This window comes from Oncorhynchus tshawytscha, linkage group LG13, assembly GCF_018296145.1.
Source record: "Oncorhynchus tshawytscha isolate Ot180627B linkage group LG13, Otsh_v2.0, whole genome shotgun sequence".
In the NCBI taxonomy this organism is placed as follows: Eukaryota; Metazoa; Chordata; class Actinopteri; order Salmoniformes; family Salmonidae; genus Oncorhynchus; species Oncorhynchus tshawytscha.
The window spans coordinates 58,590,601-58,615,956 of record NC_056441.1 but is presented as its reverse complement, the minus strand read 5'-3'; the positions used below and the strand labels follow the sequence as shown (position 1 = coordinate 58,615,956).

General features: G+C 42.0%; 1 protein-coding gene across 5 annotated transcripts in view; it reads left to right on the top strand.

Annotated features, from left to right (window-relative positions):
* The window catches only part of LOC112265384 (arf-GAP domain and FG repeat-containing protein 1), a 40,226-nt gene extending 15,108 nt beyond the window's left edge, over positions 1-25,118 (top strand). The window contains exons 5-14 of one of the 5 annotated variants that reach the window (XM_024442626.2): positions 1-181; positions 2,026-2,136; positions 2,973-3,059; positions 11,851-12,040; positions 12,377-12,456; positions 21,366-21,467; positions 22,594-22,641; positions 23,515-23,667; positions 23,775-23,869; positions 23,998-25,118. The exon at positions 1-181 is cut by the window's left edge and continues 3 nt beyond it. In XM_024442626.2, the coding sequence (XP_024298394.1) occupies positions 1-181; positions 2,026-2,136; positions 2,973-3,059; positions 11,851-12,040; positions 12,377-12,456; positions 21,366-21,467; positions 22,594-22,641; positions 23,515-23,667; positions 23,775-23,869; positions 23,998-24,057 (1,107 nt within the window). In that variant the 3' untranslated portion in view covers positions 24,058-25,118. The remainder of the gene's footprint in view (positions 182-2,025; positions 2,137-2,972; positions 3,060-11,850; positions 12,041-12,376; positions 12,457-21,365; positions 21,468-22,593; positions 22,642-23,514; positions 23,668-23,774; positions 23,870-23,997) is intronic. The other 4 variants (XM_024442629.2, XM_024442630.2, XM_024442627.2 and 1 more) reach the window with 4 other exon arrangements.
* The last annotated feature ends 238 nt before the right edge of the window (positions 25,119-25,356 follow it).

Sequence of the window (25,356 nt, the reverse complement as noted above, 5' to 3'; positions counted from 1 at the left end):
CCGGTGGGGAGCCGTGCGGCCCAGGCCCTCCAGCTGAGCCAGCAGCAGCAGTTCCACGACAAGAAGTTTGACCTCCTCAGCGACCTGGGCGGAGACATTTTCGCCGCTCCGTCCCACTCGCAGACCGCAGCAGGCTTGTCAGCCAACTTTGCCAACTTTGCACATTTCAACAGCCACCCAGGTAAGCAGGGGGAGTGTCATGAGCTGCACCGGTCCCTGGAGCGGTCACTACACCTTGAGTCAGAAAAACACCAGGCATGGTGGTTACATCTACTGCATAGTGGATAGACTTAAATGGTCAATGATACTTATAGTTAATGATACACTCATACTTATGGAATTATAAAAAGCAGGAACCCCCCCGCCCTGCCTGTTGTCCATCACACTGGTTTATGTAAAGCATCGCCAGACACTATAGAAGTCTAACAGGGCTCTGGGCCGTCAGTCTCCATGGTTACTAATGAGGCTAGTGTGAAGCTGTTAGCTTGTGTTTGCTCAGAGGATCATGTTTTCTCATCCTCAAAGAGCCATAAAGTTTGAACTTCATGTAGTGTGGGCAGAGAGGCAGCACCAAGTAAGCACACACGAGGCTTAAAGACACACACACACTCACTCAAAAAAGGCACATTACAATTTGATACTTAAAATAGGATTTAAAAAATATATATTAAGTGGCCAATAACCTACACCCTTATCAAAAAGCACTATACCTAGCAATCCTTTCTTATCTTTCTACTACTTCGACAAAATAAATCAGGAGATTCACAGGAAGCCCACCTATGCAGCCAACTTCCCCGGATGGCTTTCATCTCTTTATCAGAAGGACTTGTAAAACTCCATCCTCGTAGAACTCCATCCTGACTTTCCTATAGATCTCCACCTTGCGTATAATCTCCATGTGCTTGTAGAGCAGATGTTATTTCTCCTGCTCCGACTGGTGCTGGTTGTAGTAGCCGGGACTGGGACTTCCAGTACCACTCACAATGCCAGATCTCTGAGTGACTCAGAGGACCTCACCTAAAGTTGCAATAAAAACCAATTCTATATATATATATCTACATGGAATTTGAGAAATACACAATAATAAGCCAAATCAAAACTTAAATTGACCAAATTATGGTAAGAATACAGTATTTGCTGCTTACCATTGTTAATGTAATTTGAACTTCTTGCAGGAAGATATTGATGCCACTGTGCCATCCATGGTATGGACTGGTGAAATCACTGGGTGTTGGAAGTTCATTAAAAAAAAAAGTATAATCCTAGATAGCAGAAGCAAGTCGCACGTCTGAGTTCTAAGTCAACATTGGTGCCAGTCAACCAAACATCCTAAATTCTACTGAAGTTGCTCTTTATAATTGTGATATCATTCTATTCAAATGTAATTGTACTCTTATGAATAGAATCACCATGACAAATAAAATGGGTTTCAAATCAACGCTGTTACTTTTACCAATCAAAAGTTCTAAATTCAAACATTCTACCCCAGAGATCCTATTAAATGAATAATTCTATGCATTCTACCAACTTTGCTTTGATTGATGTTGTATTTTTATCATTCAGTATTGCCATGACCATGAGAAAGCGTGAAATGAATAGATATGCTAGATTTAAAAGGGGTTTAACGTTGAACCCAGACAACGACACACACACCCACTAGAAGGGAACATGAGCTTAGATTCAGGGCGGTGCCCTATAGGAGAAGGTGAACCTGTCATCATCACATCCGTTTTTGGTTTGTCATTGTCATCTGGTGCCAGTCTGTCATTAGCTCCATCTAGTTTAGTTCCATATCTCTCAATGTGTCATTTCGGTCTGATCATCCCAAATGGCACCCTATACCCTATTTAGTGCACTACTTTAGACCAGGGTGCTCTGGTCAAAAGCAGTGCGCTATAGGACGAGGGTGCCATTTGGGATGCAGTATGTGTTATGTGCATCCCATTAATCATCTCATTCATTGTCCTGTTTTGTTTGTCCTTTTTTTTTGTTTTTCGTGTCTCTGACCCTCCTACAAACCTCCAGCTGCTCAGAACGCACATGCAGACTTTGCTAACTTTGATGCGTTTGGGAGCGCGGGTCCATCGGGTGCTTTCCCCTCTGCACCCCAAGCCCCCTTCCAGACCTCACATACAGGTAGAGCATACTCCATTCACCTGTCGTGACCTGTTTCTATCTCACACACACTTTCTCTCTCTGTTACACTCTCACATCAGTTCTCTCACTGCTACTCGTCATGCGTTTTGTGTCCGTTTTGTCTGTGTTTATGTTAGGACATAGATCTCCATATGTGTTTGTTTGTCTATGTCACTCACTTCTCACCGTCCTGGTCCATGGCTCCACTCCATTCATTTCTTCACTCTCATTGGCTCTGTATTTGCTAGCTGGCTGGCTGCTCAAGCCACATACACTCACTCACTGGCTAGTTTCTCCACCCACAGTCAAGGGAATTACTTTTGAATGTACCACACTGCCCTCTGTTGGAGACTAATGCCTGCAGTCTGCAGATGACCTCTTGACTTCTACACGGTGGTGAATGGGAATGCACTGCTCTTTGGGTGCATCTCAACACTCTACAGTGGCATCCTCTCCTTGTCTCCTTTCTTTTATCCGCACTGATCTGAAAGAATCTAACAAATGTACAGTTAGACCTCTATCTCTCATGTCTGCTTTCAACTAGCCTATATGTTTTCCAGATCTGTGCAGATGATGAGAGGAAACCACTTTAGACTATGGAGATACACCCCCCTCTCTCTCAAGGCTCCTCCTGCTCTCACTCACACTGACCACCACACTGCCTGGCCTCCGCTTTAACACTGACTCCATTCGCTCCATTATGATTTAATTTTGCTTTTGGGTGATGTTCACACACTTTCTTCCCCCTTTTCGTTTATATTTCTTTCTCTTTTTCCCCCCACCCTGTCTCTCTGGTACTCATTTCCCCTCCGCCCCCCTCCTGTTTTGGCTGCAAGCGTTCACGTCCCTCTCATCCAGCCGCAGTGTGGGTGAGTTTGCCACCGCTGGCACTGCTCTCCCTCACCCAGGTGCAGGTGCTCACAGTAAGTCCTCTCACTGGGCTCAGCCTCTAGGCTCAGCCTCTAGCTAACACCTAACTGCCCTTTCTCCCCTCTGTCTGTATGGTAGGCTCTAAAGATTTTCCCAAATCAATGTCTATGGTTGTTCCTATTGGTGTGTGTGCCTGTCTGTCTGTGGATGCGTGTGTTGTATGCTCTTTGACGTTTGCTGACCTGTTCATATCCAGAAGTACAAGGACATTGGTGCAAACTAACATGATGTCATGCAGTCTAAACTGCAGCCAGCTATTGAAAGAAAATATGGGCAATTATTACCTCGGCCTCTGGAATTCTTATCCTGCAGAAGATCATTTTAAGAATGATTTGAGATTATTAATCTAAAGATATTTCTCCACCTATGTATTGTACTAAGATCTTGTAACAGTGTAGGCAATTCGGTGATTTACTGTAGGTGTGTTAATTTGTCAGACAGGAGAGTAGACAGATTTCTTATTCCATAGCAACTGTCAGGTTCTACCCTCAAACCACTCCCAGTGAAGTGATGCTCCTTCTCTTCCTTTACTTCAACTCTCTCACGCCGTTTCGTCAGACAGTGACCAACCTCAGTCTCTGTGCCTAACTAACCCTCAGGGTAAGATGATTGTTAAGAAAGGCTACGATCATCCTACAAACACACTTGAAGTTACTGTGTGGCTCTTGGCACAGTCAGACTAAGGACCATGAGTGCTGTTGGGCTCATTTCAAGTCTGACACCGTTGACTCCATTAGATCTGACAGTTATACTACTCGGCAGTATAATGCAGATCCTTTCCATTGATTTCAGGTCAGACGAAGCACAGTGCTTTTGTAAATGAAAGATGACACTGCTGTGTTCTGTTGATGCTGCCTGCCTCCAGTAGCACACAGTGTTCAATCCAGCCCCCTAGATTTACACTGCACAGTCAGGAACACACACACCCCCAGGCCCCTGTTGTGTGACTCCTCTGTCATCTCTTTCTCTCTCGCAGGTAGCACTTCCTCGGGGGAGGCCTAGCTAACGATAGCAATTTAGCACATTTTTACCACTTCCCTAAATCCCGAAGCGTCGACTTTGGATGCTTCAGTTCCTCCTCCCAGTCCCAGAGCCAGAGTAACTCCTCCACCGCAGGAACGCCCAATGGGGCGAAAGACCGAGACAGAGGCACTACTAGCGTCCCCACCGATAGATACGCAGCTCTGGCTGACCTGGACACCATCTTTAGCTCTGACAAAAAAACGGAGCAAGGTTAACCTCTCCCCGCTGTGAGCCAGCCTCCACTGTGTTTCGCAGACTTCAAGATTCGTTGAGTAGAGTGAGATTGCTATCGGGTTGGGGATGATGAGCTCATGCATGGTGTAGAATAGATCAAATCCGGGTCCTTTCAGAACCAGCAGGTACAGTGGGTCCTCATTTAAAAGTTGTATAATAGCACAGCTTGCAGGATGCTGCGGAATGGTATGGCATTTTGGAGTGAATGACATCATAGTATTTTACTGTCAACCACCAGAGGGCAGCTTTGAGGGTGTCTTTTTGAAGCTTGTTGGCGCTTGCTTACTTTTCCAAATAATTCTACTAAGGTCCATGCAGACCGGATGTTTTGATTGCTATACCCTATCCGAAAGAGCATATTCCAATGGTTTCTCCTTCAAAATAAAATAAAAAATCATAGAATAACCACAGCTCCATGCCTACGGATGACAATCAGCAAATACCCATTTGGGGAAAATATCCTTTCTGTTTTTATTCTGTTGTATTCCATCATTCATATTGTAAAAGCCTGGGGAATATAAGCATGTGATGTCTGCTAAATGAACAAGTTAATTTCATTTTCATGGTGCCGCCATAGCCCCGGCTACTATAGCACAGATCAATAAATATTAAAACATGCTATTCTGTTATTTAGAAATAAATTGTCTTAGCACCATGTTTTGTATGACCTCCCTAAACAAAATATGAATGGACTTCTTTGTGATTGTATATATTACATTGATTTATTAGACTGGCGGCTATTGGTAGTCAACGCATCGGGTCCCGGCTATTCTACTGTTAATATGCATATGGTGCAGCAGACCTTCATGGCAGATTGAGGATAACATTCTCTGGAAGTTTTATGGTATTTATCTCAATGTAGGCCTACTGCTAGTGTGTAAAATACACATATTTAGGAAAAGTCAGGGACAGGTGGGTTCAAGGTTTTTATTGGAATGGTTATTGAAATGACATGGCACTGTAGGCTTCACAGTCCTGTTTACTGTAGCTGTCTTAACGTGTCTTACTTATTGGCATAAAGGCCTACTTCAATACATATATCAATCAATCATCCATACATTTGTGCATGTCATCACACAGCATACAAGTCATCCGTGTCTTTAAATACAGTCACGCTTTTTAGTTATAAAATGAAATAACAAACGGAGCCTTGAATAATTAAACAATGAATAAACCGCAACATGCTGGCTCTAGCGATTTAATGCATTTGACTGTTTTTAATCTTGGCTGTACTAAAGACTTACCTTTTTTTTTTTTAACAGACTATATGGGATTGTTAAATGTGTTTGTAAATGATTAATTACTGTATTTGTTGTGCTGTTTATACTGTTAGAAATGTAGCTTAATTAAATTGATAAATATTATGGTGTTTCTATTCCAAGAAAAAATTAAAATGCATTTTACATTAGCCTATGTAGGGTAGGGTTTCCGTTAGGATAATGTGCCGCTGTACAACGTGACTGGTCGGGAGTAGGCCCAGGCTACTAAGTGACTGGTCGGGAGTAGGCCCAGGCTACTAAGTGACTGGTCGGGAGTAGGCCCAGGCTACTAAGTGACTGGTCGGGAGGGCCCAGGCTACTAAGTGACTGGTCGGGAGTAGGCCCAGGCTACTAAGTGACTGGTCGGGAGGGCCCAGGCTACTAAGTGACTGGTCGGGAGCCCAGGCTACTAAGTGACTGGTCGGGGAGTGAGGCTACTAAGTGACTGGTCGGGAGTAGGCCCAGGCTACTAAGTGACTGGTCGGGAGTAGGCCCAGGCTACTAAGTGACTGGTCGGGAGTAGGCCCAGGCTACTAAGTGACTGTGAGTGAAGAGAGCAAAATAATCCTAACATTCAGGTTCTAACCAATATCCAAATGGAGATTCAGTGAAAATAAAACAGTGCTGAAATATTTGGCCACATGTGGGTAGGCTATCGCTTCAAATCCTATTATAACAATTCGATGACTTTGGGAGTTTCAGTAAGCAACAATGTGTTGCCTTCAATTGCATTATTCCTACATTATTCCAATAATTTTGTCATTCAGTGATATTTATTCCCATAGTAATTTGTTATGGATCCATCCAGATGTGGTTAGAAAAAGAGATGGGAGATGGGCTATGCAAAAGAGATGGGAGAAGTGACATGCCTCGCAAACATCCATTAATACATTTAAAGACCCTAAACTCTGCAAGAGTCTATTGTCCTGCTGATAGCCCATCAAGGGTGGATGGCATCTTTTGTATTCCAAATGATTGGAAAGGCTGCTAAACCAGTTACACCTGGCCCACAGCGTTAATGCGCTGTACAGTAAGTAGGCAACCTCACTGCATTCTCCGCCTGATTCTCTACCAATACCACCAGATATTTCTTTCTATTGTTATCTTTTTGGTAACATTCCACAAGTAAATGTAATAAATAAAACAAATTAAATAGTTCAGGTCTTGAAAAGGTGTTTTATTTATGTATTATATATCTGTGCTTAGTAGCTGAGGCTATATGGCTGCGCCATCAACTTGTTAATTTAACAGACATCACTTGCGTATATTTAGTAAACATATATTATGCAATTTAACATTTTAGTTTCTCTTAGAATAAAATCCTTTAACACTTTTAGTGGGGCGGCAGGATAGCCTAGTGGTTAGAGCGTTGGATTAGTAACCGGAAGGTTGCAAGTTCAAACCCCCGAGCTGACAAAGTACAAATCTGTCGTTCTGCCCCTGAACAGGCAGTTAACCCACTGTTCCTAGGCCATCATTGAAAATAAGAAGTTGTTCTTAACTGACTTGCCTAGTTAAATAAAGGTAAAATACATTTAAAAAATAGTAAGTATTAGGCTACAGTCCAGTTAGAGTTTCTTCTGACAAAAAATGCTTATTTGTTTTGTGTGTGCAGAGGAAGAGCTAAGGTCATCACTATTGTTCTAAATTCAATCACCCTCTTGTTCATCCTCATCATTCAGTTCATTTAAATTGAACTGCTAGCCAGCAGCAAACCACCCTGCATACCACTGCTGGCTTGCTTCTGAAGCTAAGCAGGGTTGGTCCTGGTCAGTTCCTGGATGGGAGACCAGATGCTGCTGGAAGTGGTGTTGGAGGGCCAGTAGGAGGCACTCTTTCATCTGGTCTAAAAAGAACATCCCAATGCCCCAGGGCAGTGATTGGGGACACTGCCCTGTGTAGGGTGCTTTCTTTCGGATGGGACGTTAAACGGGTGTCCTGACTCTCGGAGGTCATTAAAGATCCCATGGCACTTATTGTAAGAGTAGGGGTGTTAACCCTGGTGTCCTAGCTAAATTCCCAATCTGGCCCTCAAACCATCACGGTCACCTAATAATCCCCAGTTTACAATTGGCTCATTCATCCCCCTCCTCTCCCCTGTAACTATTCCCCAGGTTGTTGCTGCAAATGAGAATGTGTTCTGTCAACTTACCTGGTAAAATAACATTTTAATTGTGATATTTTGTCACTCATGTTCAACAACTCCAAATCGACTTTTGCATGCGCTCCAAAGGGATAACTTGAAATAACATGATATAGGTTAATGAAATAAATGAAAGGGACATGTATTTATTAGCCTAGTGGATATAAGTAAACTCAGCAAAAAAATAAACGTTCTCTCACTGTCAACTGCGTTTATTTTCAGCAAACTTAACATGTGTAAATATTTGTATGAACATAAGATTTAGCAACTGAGACATAAACTGAATACGTTCCACAGACATGTGACTAACAGAAATGGAATCATGTGTCCCTGAACAAAGGGGGGTCAAAAGTAACAGTCAGTACCTGGTGTGGCCACCAGCTGTATTAAGTACTGCAGTGCATCTCCTCCTCATGGACTGCACCAGATTTGCCAGTTCTTGCTCTGAGATGTTATCCCACTCTTCCACCAAGGCACCTGCAAGTTCCCAGACATTTCTCGGGGGAATGTCCCTAGCCCTCACCCTCCAATCCAACTGGTCCCAGACGTGCTCAATGGGATTGAGATCCGGGCTCTTTGCTGGCCATGGCAGAACACTGACATTCCTGTCTTGCAGGAAATCACGCACAGAACAAGCAGTATGGCTGGTGGCATTGTCATGCTGGAGGGTCATGTCAGGATGAGCCTGCAGGAAGGGTATCACATGAGGGAGGAGGATTTCTTCCCTGTGAGATTGCCTGCAATGACAACAAGCTCAGTCCAATGATGCTGTGACACACCGCCCCAGACCATGACGGACCCTCCAAATTGATCCCGCTCCAGAATACAGAACTCGGTGTAACGCTCGTTCCTTCAATGATAAATGCGAATCCAACCATCAAAAACCGCAACTCGTCAGTGAAGATAACTTTTTGCCAGTCCTGTCTGGTCCAGCGACGGTGGCTTTGTGCCCATAGGCGATTTTGTTGCTGGTGATGTCTGGTGAGGACCTGCCTTATAACAGGCCTATAAGCCTTCAGTGCAGCCTCTCTCAGGATATTGTGGACAGTCTGATCACTGATGGAGGAATTGTGCATTCCTGGTGTAACTCGGGCAGTTGTTGTTGCCATCCTATACCTATCCCACAGGTGTGATGTTCAGATGTACCGATCCTGTGCAGGTGTTACACATGGTCTGCCACTGCGAGGACGATCAGCTGTCCGTCCCATCTCCCTGTAGCGCGTCTTAGGCGTCTCAGTACGGACATTGAAATGTATTGCCTGGCCACATCTGCAGTCCTCATCCCTCCTTGCAGCATGCCTAAGGCACGTTCACGTGGATGAGCAGGGAGCCTGGGCATTGTTTCATTTGTTGTTGAGTCAGTAGAAACGCCTCTTTAGTGTCCTAAGTTTTCATAACAGTGACCTTAATTGCCTACCGTCTGTAAGCTGCTAGTCTTAACAACCGTTCCATAGGTGCATGTTCATTAATTGTTTATAGTTCATTGAACAAGCATGGGAAACTGTGTTTAATTAAACCCTTTACAATGAAGATCTGTGAAGTTATTTGGATTTTTACTAATTATCTTTGAAAGACAGGGTCCTGAAAAAGGGACGTTTATTTTTTTTCTGATTTTATTTTAGGCATATGTGAATTAGGCGTCATGTAAAATCATTGTCAAAAGCGCAAGAGATACTGTTGCATGACAATCAGGTGCTGTTAGATTACAATATTTTTCTGCCCATTTGGAACAGTACAACACTAAAAAATAATAAGTAATACCATAATCTGTTCTAATGGAAGAAAATAAGTCTTGCCTTTATTACAGCATAGCAAAATGTAAAAACGTTTAATTGAGGAATTTACATAAGTATTCAGACCCTTTGCTATGAGATTCGAAGTTGAGTTCGGGTGCATCCTGTTTCCAATGATCATCCTTGAGATATTTCTACAACTTGATTGGAGTGCACCTGTTGTAAATTCAATTGATTGGACATGATATGGAAAGGCACACACCTGTCTATATAAAGTCCCACAGTTGACAGTGCATGTCAGAGCAAAAACCAAGCCATGAGGTCGAAGGACTTGTCCGTAGAGCTCCGAGACAGCATTGTGTTGAGGCACAACTCTGGGGAAGGGTACCAAAACATTTCTGCAGCATTAAAGGTCCTCAAGAACACAGTGGCCTCCATCATTCTTAAAGGTAAGAAGTTTAGAATCACCAAGACTCTTCTTAGAGCTGGCCTCCCGGCCAAACTGAGCAATTGGGGGAGTAGGGCCTTCTTCAGGGAGGTGACCAAGAAGCCGATGGTCACTGACAGCGCTTCAGAGTTCCTCTGTGGAGATGTGAAAACCTTCCAGAAAGACAACCATCTCTGCAGCGCTCCACCAATCAGGCCTTTATGGTAGAGTGGCAAGATGGAAGCCAATCCTCAGTAAAAAACACATTGCAGCCCGATTTGGAGTTTGCCAAAAGTTACTTAAAGGACTCTCAGACCATGAGAATCAAGATTATCTGGTCTGATGAAACCACGATTTGAACTCTTTGGCCTGAATGCCAAGCGTTACATCTGGAGGAAAGCAGACCCTGCTCATCACCTTGGCCAATATCATCCCGACGGTGAAGCATGGTGGTGACAACATCATGCTGTGGGGATGTTTTTCAGCGGCAGGGACTGGGAGAGTAGTCCGGGTCGAGGCAAAGATGAACAGAGCTAAGTACAAAGAGATCCTTTACGAAAACCTTCTTCGGGACATGTCTCAATGTCCTTGAGTGGCCCAGCCAGAGCCCGGACTTGAACCCGATTGATTGCACATCTCTGGAGAGACCTGAAAATAGCTGTGCAGCGACTCTACCCATCCAACCTGACAGAGCTTGAGAGGATCTGCAGAGAAGAATGGGAGAAACTCCCCAAGTACAGGAGTGCCAAGCTTTGTAGCTTCATACCCAAGAAGACTCGCTTTAATTGCTGCTAAAGGTGCTTGAACAAAGTACTTAGTAAAGGGTCTGAATACTTATGTGATATTTCAGATTTTTGTTTTGTCATTATGGGGTATTGTGTATAGATTGAGGGGGGGGAAACAATTTAAGGCTGTAACAAAACAAATTGTGGAAAATTGTCAAAGGGTCTGAATACTTTCTGAATGCACCTTATGGTAGCTCCCTAAATGTCAACCTGAGAAAACCAGTAGTCATTTGACATTATTTCGAGACATGCAAGAGAAACCTTTGCAAGCTTAAGACATAACCATGTAAATCTGCGGCCGTATGTATCAAGCATTTCGGAAAAGGAGTGCTGATCGAGGATCAGGTCTCCCCTCTCCATTTAATCCCATTCATTGTGTTGTAAAAGGCAAAACTGATTCTAAATCGCAACTCCTACTCTTGAGACACTTAATACATACTGCCCCAGGTGCTCATAAAAACCCGCTGTTAGAATTGGGCTTTCTGGGATTCCAACACTTTTGCGCCCCATCTGTTCAGTCATACCATCTCACTGTCTGGTCCTAATGTCAGCTCACCTGGCACCTGAATTGCTATGGTTACCTCTGTGTGAAAAAACTTTTCTTAGCACTGGGGTATCTTGTTTTTGAAAACAATAATTCTACTAGTTGACTACACTTTGCCCGAAAACAGAGGTGAAGTGAGGGTGATATGCGTGGGAACACCTCCTGTAAAACCTGCAGCCTGAATAGGAAGTCTGAGTAAAAGCATGAGTAGGTGTTTTTAGAGCCTTCATTTTAGTGGACCCCAGCAGAATAGAATCCCAAGGTATAGAGTCGGGCTAAGGGAGAGTGGGAATCGTCACACATCGTTTCCTCTGTGTGGAAAAACCTTTCTTAGCACTGGGGTACCTTAGAGCTTTGATATCTATTCCAACCTGCACCTTGAGGACTATGGTCCAGTCGCTTCCAGCATTCCATTTCTGACTTCTAGATCACATACGTTCGTTCATACAAATAACAGCTACAATAACTAGATCACAGCTTGTTGTGAAGATGGTGACGTTGCTTGAGTGTGGAGCAGGTCTCCTTTGTGTTGGCATGATGTGTTGCTCTCGCTGTCGTGGGTGGGAGACGAATGGAGTTACTAATAAGTACCCTCCCTCGCTCCTGTGTTGTGAACCAGCCTGTATGTTTTTTCAGGAGGTAGTGTCCCTAGCGGGGTTCCAGGCTCTCTCCCCCCGGTGGCGTCGGCAGGACTGCGTCACCCCCAAAGTCAGCTGACGGGTACATCGGCGGCAGACCGCTACGCCGCGCTGGCCGAGCTGGACAACGTGTTCGGCTCGTCAGCCCCCGCCACCAGCGTCTACAACACCATCAGCACTTCTCAAGGGTACGAGAACACACCATCAGATGAATTCACCTTCTTCCCATTACCGTCTAGTCTATGCCTTGAGTTCCTTCTGTCTGTCTTTCTTACATTCACATCTTTGTTATTATATAAGGCGAACTTCGTGGTACCAACAAGTAGATCTATTTTTTAAAATGATACTCAGCCCTCTCACCTCTCTCTAGTTGGATCCCAAATCGCACCCTATTCTCTAAAAGTGCACTGCTTTTAGCACCACTGCTATTGATCATGTAGGTAATAGGCTGTCATTTGGGACGCAGCCTCTGTCACGGTGAGTCCATGGGGTCACTCTAACGCCAGTGTTGTGTTGTGTCCCAGGGGGATGTTTGGCACTGTGACAGGAGTCTCGTCAGCCCAAGCACAACAATGTATGTCCAGCATGCCCCAGGGTTTTGGAGGTGAGTTACATCACTCCGTGTGTTTTTTTTCATCCCTACCCTTTCCCCTTCAGTGTGCACTACACTAGTTCACTCACCCCTTGGGTTTAAAAATATTGGATAGATGTAAGCGTGGACTATAGAGAGTTTTATTCATATTTAACTCACTGTCTTGCATCCATTACTTTTCGATCTGAGGGGGAGTGAACTATCATGGAAATTCACCACTAAGGACTCCAAGTCAAAGTAAATGAAGCAATCTTTATTGCTTACACTTGTAAAACCATTGCAGTAGAAAGGTTTACCTTAAGACCTTCGCTTCATACAGTTAGACACATGCTTCATTACATAATTTAATTCATGTAAGTTCTCCAATGTTATCACACGCACGCAAGGACAAATAGTCCCAACATAGCCCATTTTGCAAGGTTCACAGACTATGATCCAAACATAGTTTACAGCCAAGCTGTCACCTCACACTCGCTATCTTCATTGCCAGAGTAGCTTCTAGCGGTTTCTGATAATGACATTTCAGCTGGAGCTTTTGACTTTCTCTTCTTCCTTCGGGTTCCTAAGACAGCAAAATACTTGAAAAGGAAACACAAAATATGACAAGTATTAGTAATGCTTTAAGCTAGGCATAATCATATATGGCAAAAACCGAAGTTTGATTACATGACAATTCCCACTCTCCCTTAGCCTGACTCTATTATACCTTTGGGACTCTGTTTTGCTGGGGTCCACTAAAATGAAAGCTCTAAAAACACCTGCTCATGCTTTTACTTAGACTTCCTCGTCAGGCTGCAGGTTTTACGAGAGGTGTTCCCACTCTATATCACCCTCACTTCGCCGCTTTTTTTGGGCAAAGTGCAGTCAACTAGTAGAATTGTTTTCCAAAACAAGCCCTCCCCCATCCTGAGTCTAGGATGTACAATGAATCTCCATGGCTAGGCAGGTGGTGTTATCGTCCCAGCCCAAGTCCAGAACCTTTGTACTCCTCCACACATCTCCCGGTCTAATCAGTCATGAGAAGCCTTGAGATCAGGAGGTGCACATTCCGGCAGCCTGCCGCAGTCCACTGGATAATTATCCTTCTCATACACAAAGAGCTATTTCTGAGACGAATATGTTCATAAGTGAATATAATGAGGAAAAACGTATTGAGGGAATATAATGATATAAAACAGTGAAGCTATAAGACAGTGTTATAGGGAAATAGTTCACATTAGATCTATCATGTGACTCCTACCTCACCCTTATGGAAACATTCTGTCTGAGACAGGCCCCCTTTTGTACTTTGCCTCCGGCTACACATACATTTGCACATAGATCATTCCATCTAATCTATAACGCATTAATCACTACTGCTAGGCCACTTATATAGTTATAAACATACTAGAACTTGCTCAAGTCAATTAGTCAGTTTCCAACAGTCCCTCATCTGGAACAATGATCAGTCACATATTTTACTCTGCCTAGAATAAATATTGACTTGAACAGGAAGAGAGAATACATGTTTAATCATTTCACACCACCCTTGATGACAATGAGATTGGGGCATGGACCACAAAGCCCCTACTATCAATGTCCCAAATATGTTTAGACCAAGCTACAATCTAGTTGGTTTTCTGATAATCTCCCTCTCGGAGGACACAAAAAGATAAGGTTTCTCTGAGAGGAACACTCCCTAGACTCACTGGATTCTTACAAATATTGAATTAGTTTCAGAAACCATCTGCAGGATGAGCAGTGCACCCTCCCCTCACTTTGTGCTCTCCGCACAGTTTAGGGGCAGCTCTCTCTCTCTCTCTCTCTCTCCTTTCCAAATTGTAATTAGAACTATTGATCAATTATCCAGCCCGTTCTTCATGTTGAGTCTATCACTCGAATTTAAGACCCCCAATTTAGCACAGACACTGGCAGAATGTACATTTACAGACGGTGACATATATATAACGATGACATACATTATATTCATACATTTATAGCTTTAACTTTTCTCATCACAGCCCCCATTTGTCCCTGTCTTACACTGTCGCGAGTGGCATCGGTATCTCAATGCATTTTTTTGACTAAATTACTATACATTTCGCAGTGTGCAGACCCCTCACAATCAACCTGATACCCCAAATGAACAATTTTGGGCAACCTTAAATCAACTACGGGCACGGTTGATCACCCCCCTCCCTCCCGGCACTCATTCTTCTGGCGTTTCTTAATTTTCTTCTTCAGATAGCTTTACAGTTCATCCTCCCAATGTTACACATTTAACTCATACCTGTCAAAGTGGATGGCCCTTGATAATGTCCTGATTTCAATATCTGGGGAATACTCTCATTTTCCCAAGCAGACCAATCTCTCACCTGAGCCGCCACCACCATCCTTTATGGTCCATTCTGTCTTGTCCATTTTTCGACTAGTGCACCAGCAGCATGAGAGAAGTTTGGACATGATCTCTCTCCATGCTCACTCCACGTGGACGGTCTCCGGACTCATGCTGCACTCCTGAGAGAAAAGGCAGTTGATAGCTTGACTGGAATCTGTACACATGTTGCTGGCTCGGACTCGGGTCTCAGGTAGAAGGACAGGTCCATAGTGAACAGCATTGTCGCCATTACTTCAGCTGGTTAGAGGGGGTGAGGCTCACTGTTCTCGGTCAAATTGTCCCTTCCATGCATCTAGATACCATCTATGGTCACAGGAGGGCAGACCAGAACAACAGTTTAGGGCATTACTGATTCAGGAAATCCAGACAACTATTCACTGTATGACAAATTATTACATTCCCAATATTCTTAATACACATTTCTAAGACAAATGTCAAAGCGAATAACAACACACTATTGAAGCCATTTTGCAAATTCCCTAATACTCCCCTAATATATTGGGAACCTCACCGCAGAATTACAGGGTCAGGGAGTTAGAGGACTAACCCTTAGGGAGAAATCCCAAACATACAGCACACCCAATTTGGTGAGAAAAACAAACATAACAACAACAGCAATGCATTTCTTCATATTTATCAGCATTTACATGTTATACTTAAATCTCACCCAATGTATCTAGCCTTTCTTGCGAGGGTGATCAGGTCTCACCAGAAAGTCAGAACAGAGGTCATTCGACACCATTAAGTGAGTCTGTTCTCATTGAGTCTGTTCTTTTCCTTTTCTTTCCCTGTACTTCAGACTCAATTATTTATATATAATGGGATGACTACCCAACTCGGGATAAGGGCTTTTAGCGGGTGGAATAGTGGGGACCAATTGGAGGTTTACTTAGTAGCAATACAAATATTATGGTACAGCTATATAGACACTCAATTATCATGTTACTTTCTAATGGTACGTTTACAAACATATATTTTGATAAATAGAATTGAAAGTTGTGGTGAAATAAGTTTAGCCAGTTACAATTGTAATGGCTTAGCAGATAATAAGAAAATACTATCAGTATTTACCTGGCCAAAAGAGAAGGAATAAAATATATATTGTTTACAGGAAACTCATTCAACAATTTTAGATGAAGTTTTGTGGGAAAAGGACTGGGGGTCGAAATATATTTCTCCCACGGGCAAAGAAATTCAAAAGGGGTTTTAATTAACAGTAATTTTGATCCAAATGTGCCAATTGTTGAAACAGATCATCAAGGTAGATGGATTATTTTAAATATGTTATTGGACACTAACCAGATATGGCTTATTAACCTATACGGTCCAAATAATGATGATCCAAGCTTCTTTGAAATATATATAAGACTTTATCAACTCTACAAGCAACACTAGACTCTATTATTATGGTGGGAGATTTTAATAGAGTCTTAAATACTTCCATGGACCGGAAAGGAAATCACACTACAAACTATCACCCTCAGGCACTGAAGGAAATCAGGAATGTCAATGATATATTGGAATTAGTGGATATATGGAGGCTTAAATATCCTGACTTAGTGAGCTATACATGGTGGAGGCTTAATCAGGCTAGTCATCTTGACTACTTTCTTATGCCATTCTCTCTGGCACCAAAAGTTTAAAAAGTGTTGATAGGGGACAGAATGCGGTCGGATCATCACATAATTGGCATATATATTACTCTTACAGAATTCCACGTGGGCGGGGATATTGGAAATTTAATCAAAGCCTACTAGATGATAAATTGTTTAGAACTAGGACAGAAGAATTTATAACTGACTTTTTCAGACATAACTTGATAACAGCAGATCCCCTTACTGTATGGGACACTTTTAAATGTGCCTTTAGAGGCCATGCAATTCAGTACTCATCTATAAAACAAAAGCAATTTAGATCATTGAGTCCATATTAACAAAGGAAATTTAAGGACTAACAGTACAGTTAGATAGCATTAAAAACTGTATCATCGAGGCACAGAATAAGTTAGAGGAAAAAGAAATGAAGGAACTTATTCAAGTGTATATCCAGTGTAATTTATTATAAAAATAAAGCGAACTGGATGGAATATGGGGGAAAATGCACCAAGTTATTTTTCTATATTCAATATAGAGTATGCTACCATATGCTACCAAAAATGTTTTATTGAAACTTGTTACAAATGATGGAGTCACGCACGATTCCCCAAATGATATTTTGAAAGAGGAAGTAAAGTACTTTAAGAATATGTTTTCATTTCAGTATCCTCCATCTCCACTAACCGAAGCTAAATGTATGGATTTTTGTCCTAATAATAATATAAAATTAACATCTGTACATAAAGACTCATGTGAAGGCCAAATTAAAGAGGAGGAACTTCTTGATGCAATTAAAGCCTTTAAGGCTGGGAAAACTCCAGGGCTGGAGGGCATACCAGTGGAAGTATACACATTTTTTTGGGATGTACTCAAAGGACCATTTATTAGCATGTTTTAACCACTCTTATATAAATAGTAGATTATCGGACACGCAACAAGAACGTCTTATATCATTATTACTGAAACGGGACCCAAGTGGTATATATAAAGATCCAGTCCATTTAAAAAATTGGAGGCCTCTTACACTTCAGTGGTGTGATGCAAAAATCCTAGCAAAATGCTTGACGCATAGAATTTTAAAAAGTATTGTCAGCTATTATTCAACAGGTTTTTTACATGGACGATACATTGGAGATACTTTGAAGTATCGGGGACACCAGGCCTGGTTTTCATATCTGATTTTGAAAAGGCTTTTGATAAAGTACGACTGGAGTTTATATATAAATGCCTCAAATATTTACATTTTGGGTAATCTCTTATAAAATGGGTTAAAGTTATGTATAGTAACCCTAGCTGAGAAATAGTAAATAATGGCTACATCTCAAAGTTTAAACTATCTAGAGGAGTAAAACAAGGTTGTCCACTATCGGCATATCTATTTGTTATTGCCATCAAAATGTTAGCTGTTAAAATTACAATAATATTAAGGGATTAGAAATCCGTAGCTGAAAACCTAAGGTGTCATTGTACGCTGATGATTCATGTTTTCTTTTAAAACCACAACTAGAATCTCTCCACTGCCTCATATAGGATCTAGATACTTTTGCTATCCTCTCTGGATTAAAACCAAATTATGATAAGTGTACTATATTACGTATTGGATCACTAAAAAATGCTAATTTTACATTACCGTGTAGTTTAACAATTAAGTGGACATACTCTGTATACAAACCCCAAAATAAAGAAATTATCTCACTCAAATAAATGTTTATAGAAAGTTAGGAAAAATAGATAAGATCTTGCTACCATGGAAAGGAAAATACCTGTCTATTTGTGGAAAAATAACCCGGATTAACTCTTAAGTCATATCACAGTTTACCTATTTGCTTATGGTTTTGCCTATACCTAGTGACATGCTTTTTAAATTATATGAACAAAAAATATTCAATTTGATTTGGAATGGCAAGCCAGACAAAGTTAAATGGGCCTATTTATATAACTAATATTAATTCGGAGGGCAGAAATGATTAAATATTAAAGCATTAGTCCTCTCACTAAAGGCATCAGTCATACAAAAGTTATACTTGTATCCAAACTGGTTCTCTAGTAAATTGGTAGGAATGTCTCATCCTATGTTCAAGAATGGCCTTTTTCCCTTTATTCAGATTACACCTGCTCACTTTTGGTTGTTTGAAAGGAAATAATCTCCAAAATATCGTACATTTTTTAAGCACGCCTTAAAAAGTTGATTGCAATTTCAGTTTAATCCACTTGAAAAGACAGAACAAATAATACAACAAATATTGTGGTTAAACTCAAATATACTAATTGATTAAAAAAAACATATTTTTCAAATACGTTTTTTTTAATGTATAATTTTTGTGAATGTTATCATAAATAGGACTGGTGAAGTTATGTCACACATGCAGCTAACACAGACACATGGAAATGCCTGCTCTACCCAATACTACAACCAACTAATTGCAGCATTACCACAAAAATGGAAGAGGCAAGTAGAAGGGGAAAAAAACAAGGAACTTGTATGTCGGCCCTGCATTAAAGAATATAAATGGTTAAAGAAAAGTGTGATAAATATAAACATATACCAAAAAACTGACAGCTGTGCCATATAAATTGCAAAATGGTTGGGAAGAGATTTTCGATGTACCTATTCCATGGCACATGGTTTATGAATTGATACGCAACACAACGACATATTCAAAACTTTGCATTTTTCAATTTAAATTACTATACAAAATTCTTGCAACCAATATAATGTTATATATATGGGGGTACAATCTTCCCAGCTCTGCAGATTTTGATGTGAGGAGGCAGAGACATTAGATCATTTATTTTGGTAATGTCCATATGTAGCTCGTTTTTGGTCACAGGTCCAGGAATGGTTGAGGAATTGCAACATTTGCCTAGAACTAACGCTGCAGATAGAAATACTGGGTGATTTGAAAAGGCATAGTCAATCGATTAGTAATATAATAATTATTTTAGCAAGAATGTTTATTTTTAATTTACAATCTATAGAAGCTATGAGAATAGAAAGGTTCAGTACTTTTGTGAAGCATCACAGCACAGTTGAAAAATATATGGCAAATAGAATTCCAAAATGGATGGTGTTAAGAGATCGATGGGAGGGGTTGAATGGAGCTGAAGGGTGGGACTTCAAGATAACCAATGTAAAAGATACGGGGTCTGTAAAATGTATATAGGTTCAGAAATGTTGTGAAACAGCACAGTTACAAATAGAAATCAAACTGGATGGACATCCAGAAACAGAGGCGGGACTAAAGACAAACAAAATATAACTATTGTAAAATAGATTGTGTCTGTAAAATGTGTATAAGATGTATAAACTGAAGGTTGAAGCCTAAATGTTATTGTTAATTAGTTTACTCCAATTGGGGTAAGGGTGGTTGGGTTTGCGGGGAATAATAAAGGTATATTCTTAAAGTATGTATATATGTATGCGTACGTGTATGTATATGGATATATATATTTACCAAAAAAAGATATGGGGGATTGGAAATGAAGACAATTACATTGATGGAAGCAACATTCTTTCTGCAAAATTAAGCTGATCCACCCCTAAAACAAAAACACAAAAAACATATTTGGTAATAGTAATCTCCCCTTTCATATCTTCACACACACCACACTTCACTATTTTCTCATTTTCTTCATTCACACATCACACAGAACTTGCTTAGGTATTCACTCAGAATCCCTATATAACATTATCAATCGAGGTCCACACAGAACTTCTTTCAGTTCACACACAACTTTCTTATTGCTGGTGGTGTTCACATCCATACCACCAGCAACGATCAGCACGGCAAAGTCAGCCAGAGGGGTACCAGTGATCATGTTCTTGAATCTCAGAGTCCGGGGGCATCAATGAGCCCTTACCCATCTCAGCTGCTTCCTTCTCAAACTTTTCAATGGTTCTCCTGTCAATGCCTCTGCACCTCTAGATCAGATGGCCGGTGGTGGTGGACAGAATCCATATATAATGATATCAATCCAAGTCCACACAGAACTTTGTGCAGTTCACACAGAACTTGCTTAGGCATCCACACAGAATCCCTATATAATGTTCAATCCACAGAACCTAATTAGGTATTCATTCAGACACACACACACACAGACTCGAGACGCTATTTCCCACTTCTTCTTGTTTACATATTCAAACGAAGTTCACACAGAACATTCATGCAGTTCACACAGAACTTCCTTAGGCATTCTGTGTGAATACCTATATAACGTCATAAATGAGGTTCACCGAACCTTTTCCTAGTTCTCTCTTAGAACTTGGATCCCTTCTTAAACAAATGTATTACTTCATTTAAATGTACTTTATTGAAATCCGTTGAGTTGTCCTAGGTTTCATGGATGTTGTTTCCTCCCGGACGTGTCCCAGAGTGGAGGTCTGGTCCGGGTGGGTCCTCGTCCTCTTTTAGTGAGACAGGAATATCCCTTTACGCCGTTCAAAGAATGTGCCACCGGTGTTCTCTCGCAGACCCTCACTGATGGATCACATCGAGAAGATCAAACATCCTGTGTCGTGGAAATTCACCACTGAGGACTCTTAAGTTAAAAAAATCAATCTTTATTATCACGGCTGGAGAGGTTCACAAACTCAATCCAAGCTTGATGAAAACTCTGAAGGGGAGGTTCCCTTTCAGTCCTTTTATACTGCTACACAAACAAGTCATAAGCATGGTTGGTTCTTGTATGTGACTGATGTATACAACACAAGGCTTTTGACCTTGAAACTGAGACATTGTATCACTTCAGGTTATTACAAAAGCAGCCTTGTGCTAAACATACGATCATATACACAAAATATACATTTTCCATCGCAGACCGATTCCACACTTTGGGGAGAAGGGGGTAGATTAGAATTGGACCGTAAATTTCTACAGAGCTGAAGTAGACACTTAGCTACTCAGAGATGAACTGATATGAGTTTGATGTCTCCTCTTTCCTTCTGCCAGGTCCGTCAACAAACCCCTTTGCTGCTGCAGCGGTTGCCCCGGTGATAGCCACCACCAACCCCTTCCAGAACAACGGGAGAGCAGCGGCTATGGCAGCAGCAGGTGGGGACACGCCACGGATGTTTTGCATACCCAATGTACTTGAAACTAAAGCCATAGGCTTTGCCCAAAATCATTCTTGCCTACTACTTACTAAAATTCTATACAATGTACTAACCCTACTACATACTGTTTAGAACAAACTGTTTAGTAAAAATGTATGCACTAAGCAACAGATATCAGCATACTAGGCACACGCGTACTTAGGTGTCATGTAATGTGCAATTGGGTTGTTCCCCGCCATTCGTACATCACGTCAGATCATCTGATTATCAGCTGTTGTCAAATACATGTGGGAGTCTGAAAAGACAATTATCTTCCTCAGTAGCCTGCAGCGAATTCGTACTTGATGAAAAGCCTAAATGAGTATGACATCCTGGCATTTTAAGCTTTCTACGTTTTCGAAATATCACATACTCTAAAATGTTCAATTTTGCGCATACCCAATCAACATACTATTTAGAACGCAAGTACGGGTATTCGGACTCGGCCACTGAGTTAGAGGGTGCACTTAACCCAAAACCTGTCATGTGCAGGCCCATTGCAAAGATGGTTGATGAGCTCTGAAGTACATCTCTATGACTAAAGCCGATCTAGCTGTCGTGGTTAGGGGCCAGTTTGAGCTAGTGCGGAAGAAAAACATGTTTCACAGATGGCAGCTATATTCCAAAGTCATGCTAAAATATCACAAATGAACTGAGGCAGGTGATCATGTAAAATGTTTTCTTTGTAGCAAAATTCAAAGAATAGCCTAGCAGTCAACTGAAATCTCACAAGTCCATATTCTTAGATTACTTTTTACGGAGGATGATTGACCACCTGAAACCCTGTAAGAGGACTCATGGTCACAGTGGTCATGGTCATTAGAGGGCATAATGAGGTTATGAACCAGATGCCTTCACTTCATCTAATTGTATTCATCTTAAAGTAAGTATTTGTCCTGGGGCTTGGCTGCTACAAGACAGCAGCATTATTCATTAACAATAGTCTGTAGCTAAATGAGGATATAGTCGAAGTAGTAACAGTTGGTGACTGAGTGTTTCTGTTATAAGCGTGAAGGTGTGTGCGTATGTATGTCTACGTGCAAATTATGATGGTTCTGTCTGATTGCTCTTGTGATGCTCGACAGGCCTGTTGGGGGCTCTGCATGGGCAGGGTTACCCTCCAGCCCACTTTGGTAGGTTCCCTCCTCCTCTTCCAGCTCACTCCTTTTCTCCCTCCTTTCTGCCTCCCCGTGTCTTGGCTGTGGCAGTGCTTCCTAGAGCTCCCCTGAGCAACCTGTGACTGTCTCGCCGACTGCATGTGTTGTGTCCCCTGACCTCTGACCCCAGTCCTACTTGTACTGTATATGTGAGTGTGGGGGTCCTGATGCCCTCACCAATCCCCCCCGCCCCCACTAACGCTCCCAGACTGTAGTGATGTGACATCGCCGATTACCCCTTCTTGCCCCCTGCTGGCCAAGAGAAATAGCCTAACTAACAGTCGTAGATTTTCAGCCTATAGCTGTTGGCGGTGTGTATGTCCTCCAGCTCAGCTCTGAGGTTATAAACTGGTGTTGAAAGGCCATCAAACTGCCAGATAACCATTTAAGAGTATCCTTGAACTGCACAACCATCTTGACTGTAAGCTTTTTATAGTTTTTCACCCTCCTGGATTCTGTACACTGCCTTTGCTAAGATTGCTTATACCCTGAGTGCTGTAGTACTGTAACTGTGTGCTAGATGCTGTGTACTTTAATGCTGGTTATGTTATGGAAAGAGCTAGTCTCTGAGACTCGTTCTAGTCACAAAGTAGTTTTTCTGCTGTTGCCGTGTTTGTTTCTGTGTTTAATTGTGTTTAATTGTACACTGCTCAGTAAAGGTGTTTTTCGTTCAGGTTGTGTGCAAATGTTAACCTGGCGTCAGGTGTGATTATAGCTAGACTAGGTGGGTGCTTCAGATGTTTTGTGGTCTGCGTTAGCACTTAGCAGTGATCGTGTAGCATGAGCGCTGTGTAACTGATGTGATATTGTGTAGATTGAGTGTCCTCTCCTCTCCCGCCTATCTTGCAGCCACGTTTGGCACAGGGTCCATGAGCATGCCAGCCGGATTCAGGAACGCTGCTACCTACAACCTCCCCACCAGCTTCAGTGGGACCTTCCAACAGCCCTTCCCAGGCCAGGGCCCCTTCCCCCAGTCTCCGGCCTGTCCCCAGCAACCCAACGGTGTGTGTGGGTGTTTGCATGGGTGTATGTGTGCTTTGCATGAATTTGTGTAGTGTACCCCTTTTCATTTAAACCTTTAGTATTCACCTCTTTCTCTGGTCCACCAGGAGGGGGGTTTTCAGCCTATGGACAGGCCAAGGCTGTGGCGACCCCCTTTGGGCAGGCGATGGCTGCACCCGGGGTCTCTAGTAACCCCTTCTTGGTGAGTGGGACCATTGGTTGAAAGCCAAGTGTCCACAGTCTCCATTTGATAAAACTTGTGTTAGTTTCACTGGTGGTGATTTAATGGCCCCCTTTCTCTCTCTCTCTCTGTCTTTGTCGTCCTTCCAGGCGGGCGCCCCTTCAGGACACTATCCCTCAGGAAGCTCTTCAACGAATCCTTTCTTATAGCACTGCTCCACCTGAACTCCACCACTAGGGTGTTGTCAACTGGCGTGCACCGCTCTCACCTCTTGCACTGTTTTGTTTCACAAGACGCTTGTGAAAAAAGAAAAAAAAAGACAAACCCAATGTTTCTAAAAACGGGTATTTTGTATTAAGTGACGTAACTGACACCGTCCATGGCAACAAAAAACAAAACAAGGTAAATGTGTGTAGAGGGAAGGGGGGCGGGGGTGGCAGGAAGCCTAGCTGTTAAGAGCTTTGGGCCAGTAACTGAAAGGTCGCTGGTTTGAATCACTGAACTGACTAGGTTAAAAATATGTCTGTGCCCTTGAGCAAGGCACTTAACCCTAATAGCTCCTCCTGTAAATTGCTCTGGATAAGAGGGTCTGCTAAATGACTCGCATGTAAATGTGTTAAAGGGGCGGAGTTTCCTCTCATCCTCCATCTAACCTGTGATCTGGCCCGGCCTCAGCTGAGCCAAATGTATATTCAAACTGGCTGATACTAAGTTATTGCAAAATATTCCCATTCATTATGCTGCAATTCTGTAAATATTCTTTTCTTAGAGGAAATTAGCTCTGTGCATATCAGTATTTGTATCTTTAACACGAGTTTAAGGCAGAACTGTTACTTGGAAAATCTTAGAGGACTACTGTGAGTTACTGTATTTGTAAAGAAGAACCAAAAGCGGTTTGTACAGCGTGGTATCGGTAGGACTATTTTTACAGAGAATAAGAGGTGAACATGCGTTTCATAATTTGTTACAGAAGAGGGGGAGGAGTCTCTCCCCTCTTCTGTGATTGGCCTCAAGGGCAGAGACTCCACCTGGAATGGGATGGGCTCTCACCTGTGCTCTTACCTGTCCTGCTGTCCAAGTGGTTTACCACAATATAGACTGAATACCACTGATGTTGGGTGTTAAAGACATTTAAGTTAATGTGTATATATATTAAAATGAATTTTAACTAAAAAGAATGACCAAACCATGTCTTTGTATTGCTGCACTGTCCATTTTCATATATTGAAATATTTTTGATATACTGTATATAAAATGATTTCTATCACGATGAAGATGTTGCAGTCTGAATACTGTGGAGCTGTTACTCTTGCTCAGGAGTATAGACTGTAAAGAATATCAAACAATCAGACCTGACTGTCATCAGGGTCTTTAATTCAGTAGGGCACAATATACCAAAAAATGGTGCCAACGAAAACAAAAATGAGCTTTCTTTTTGGACACACTCAGGTAGAAACTCCACGTTTTCAAAAGGTTTTCTCCCATTCCGTGCCTACAGAACATGGCCC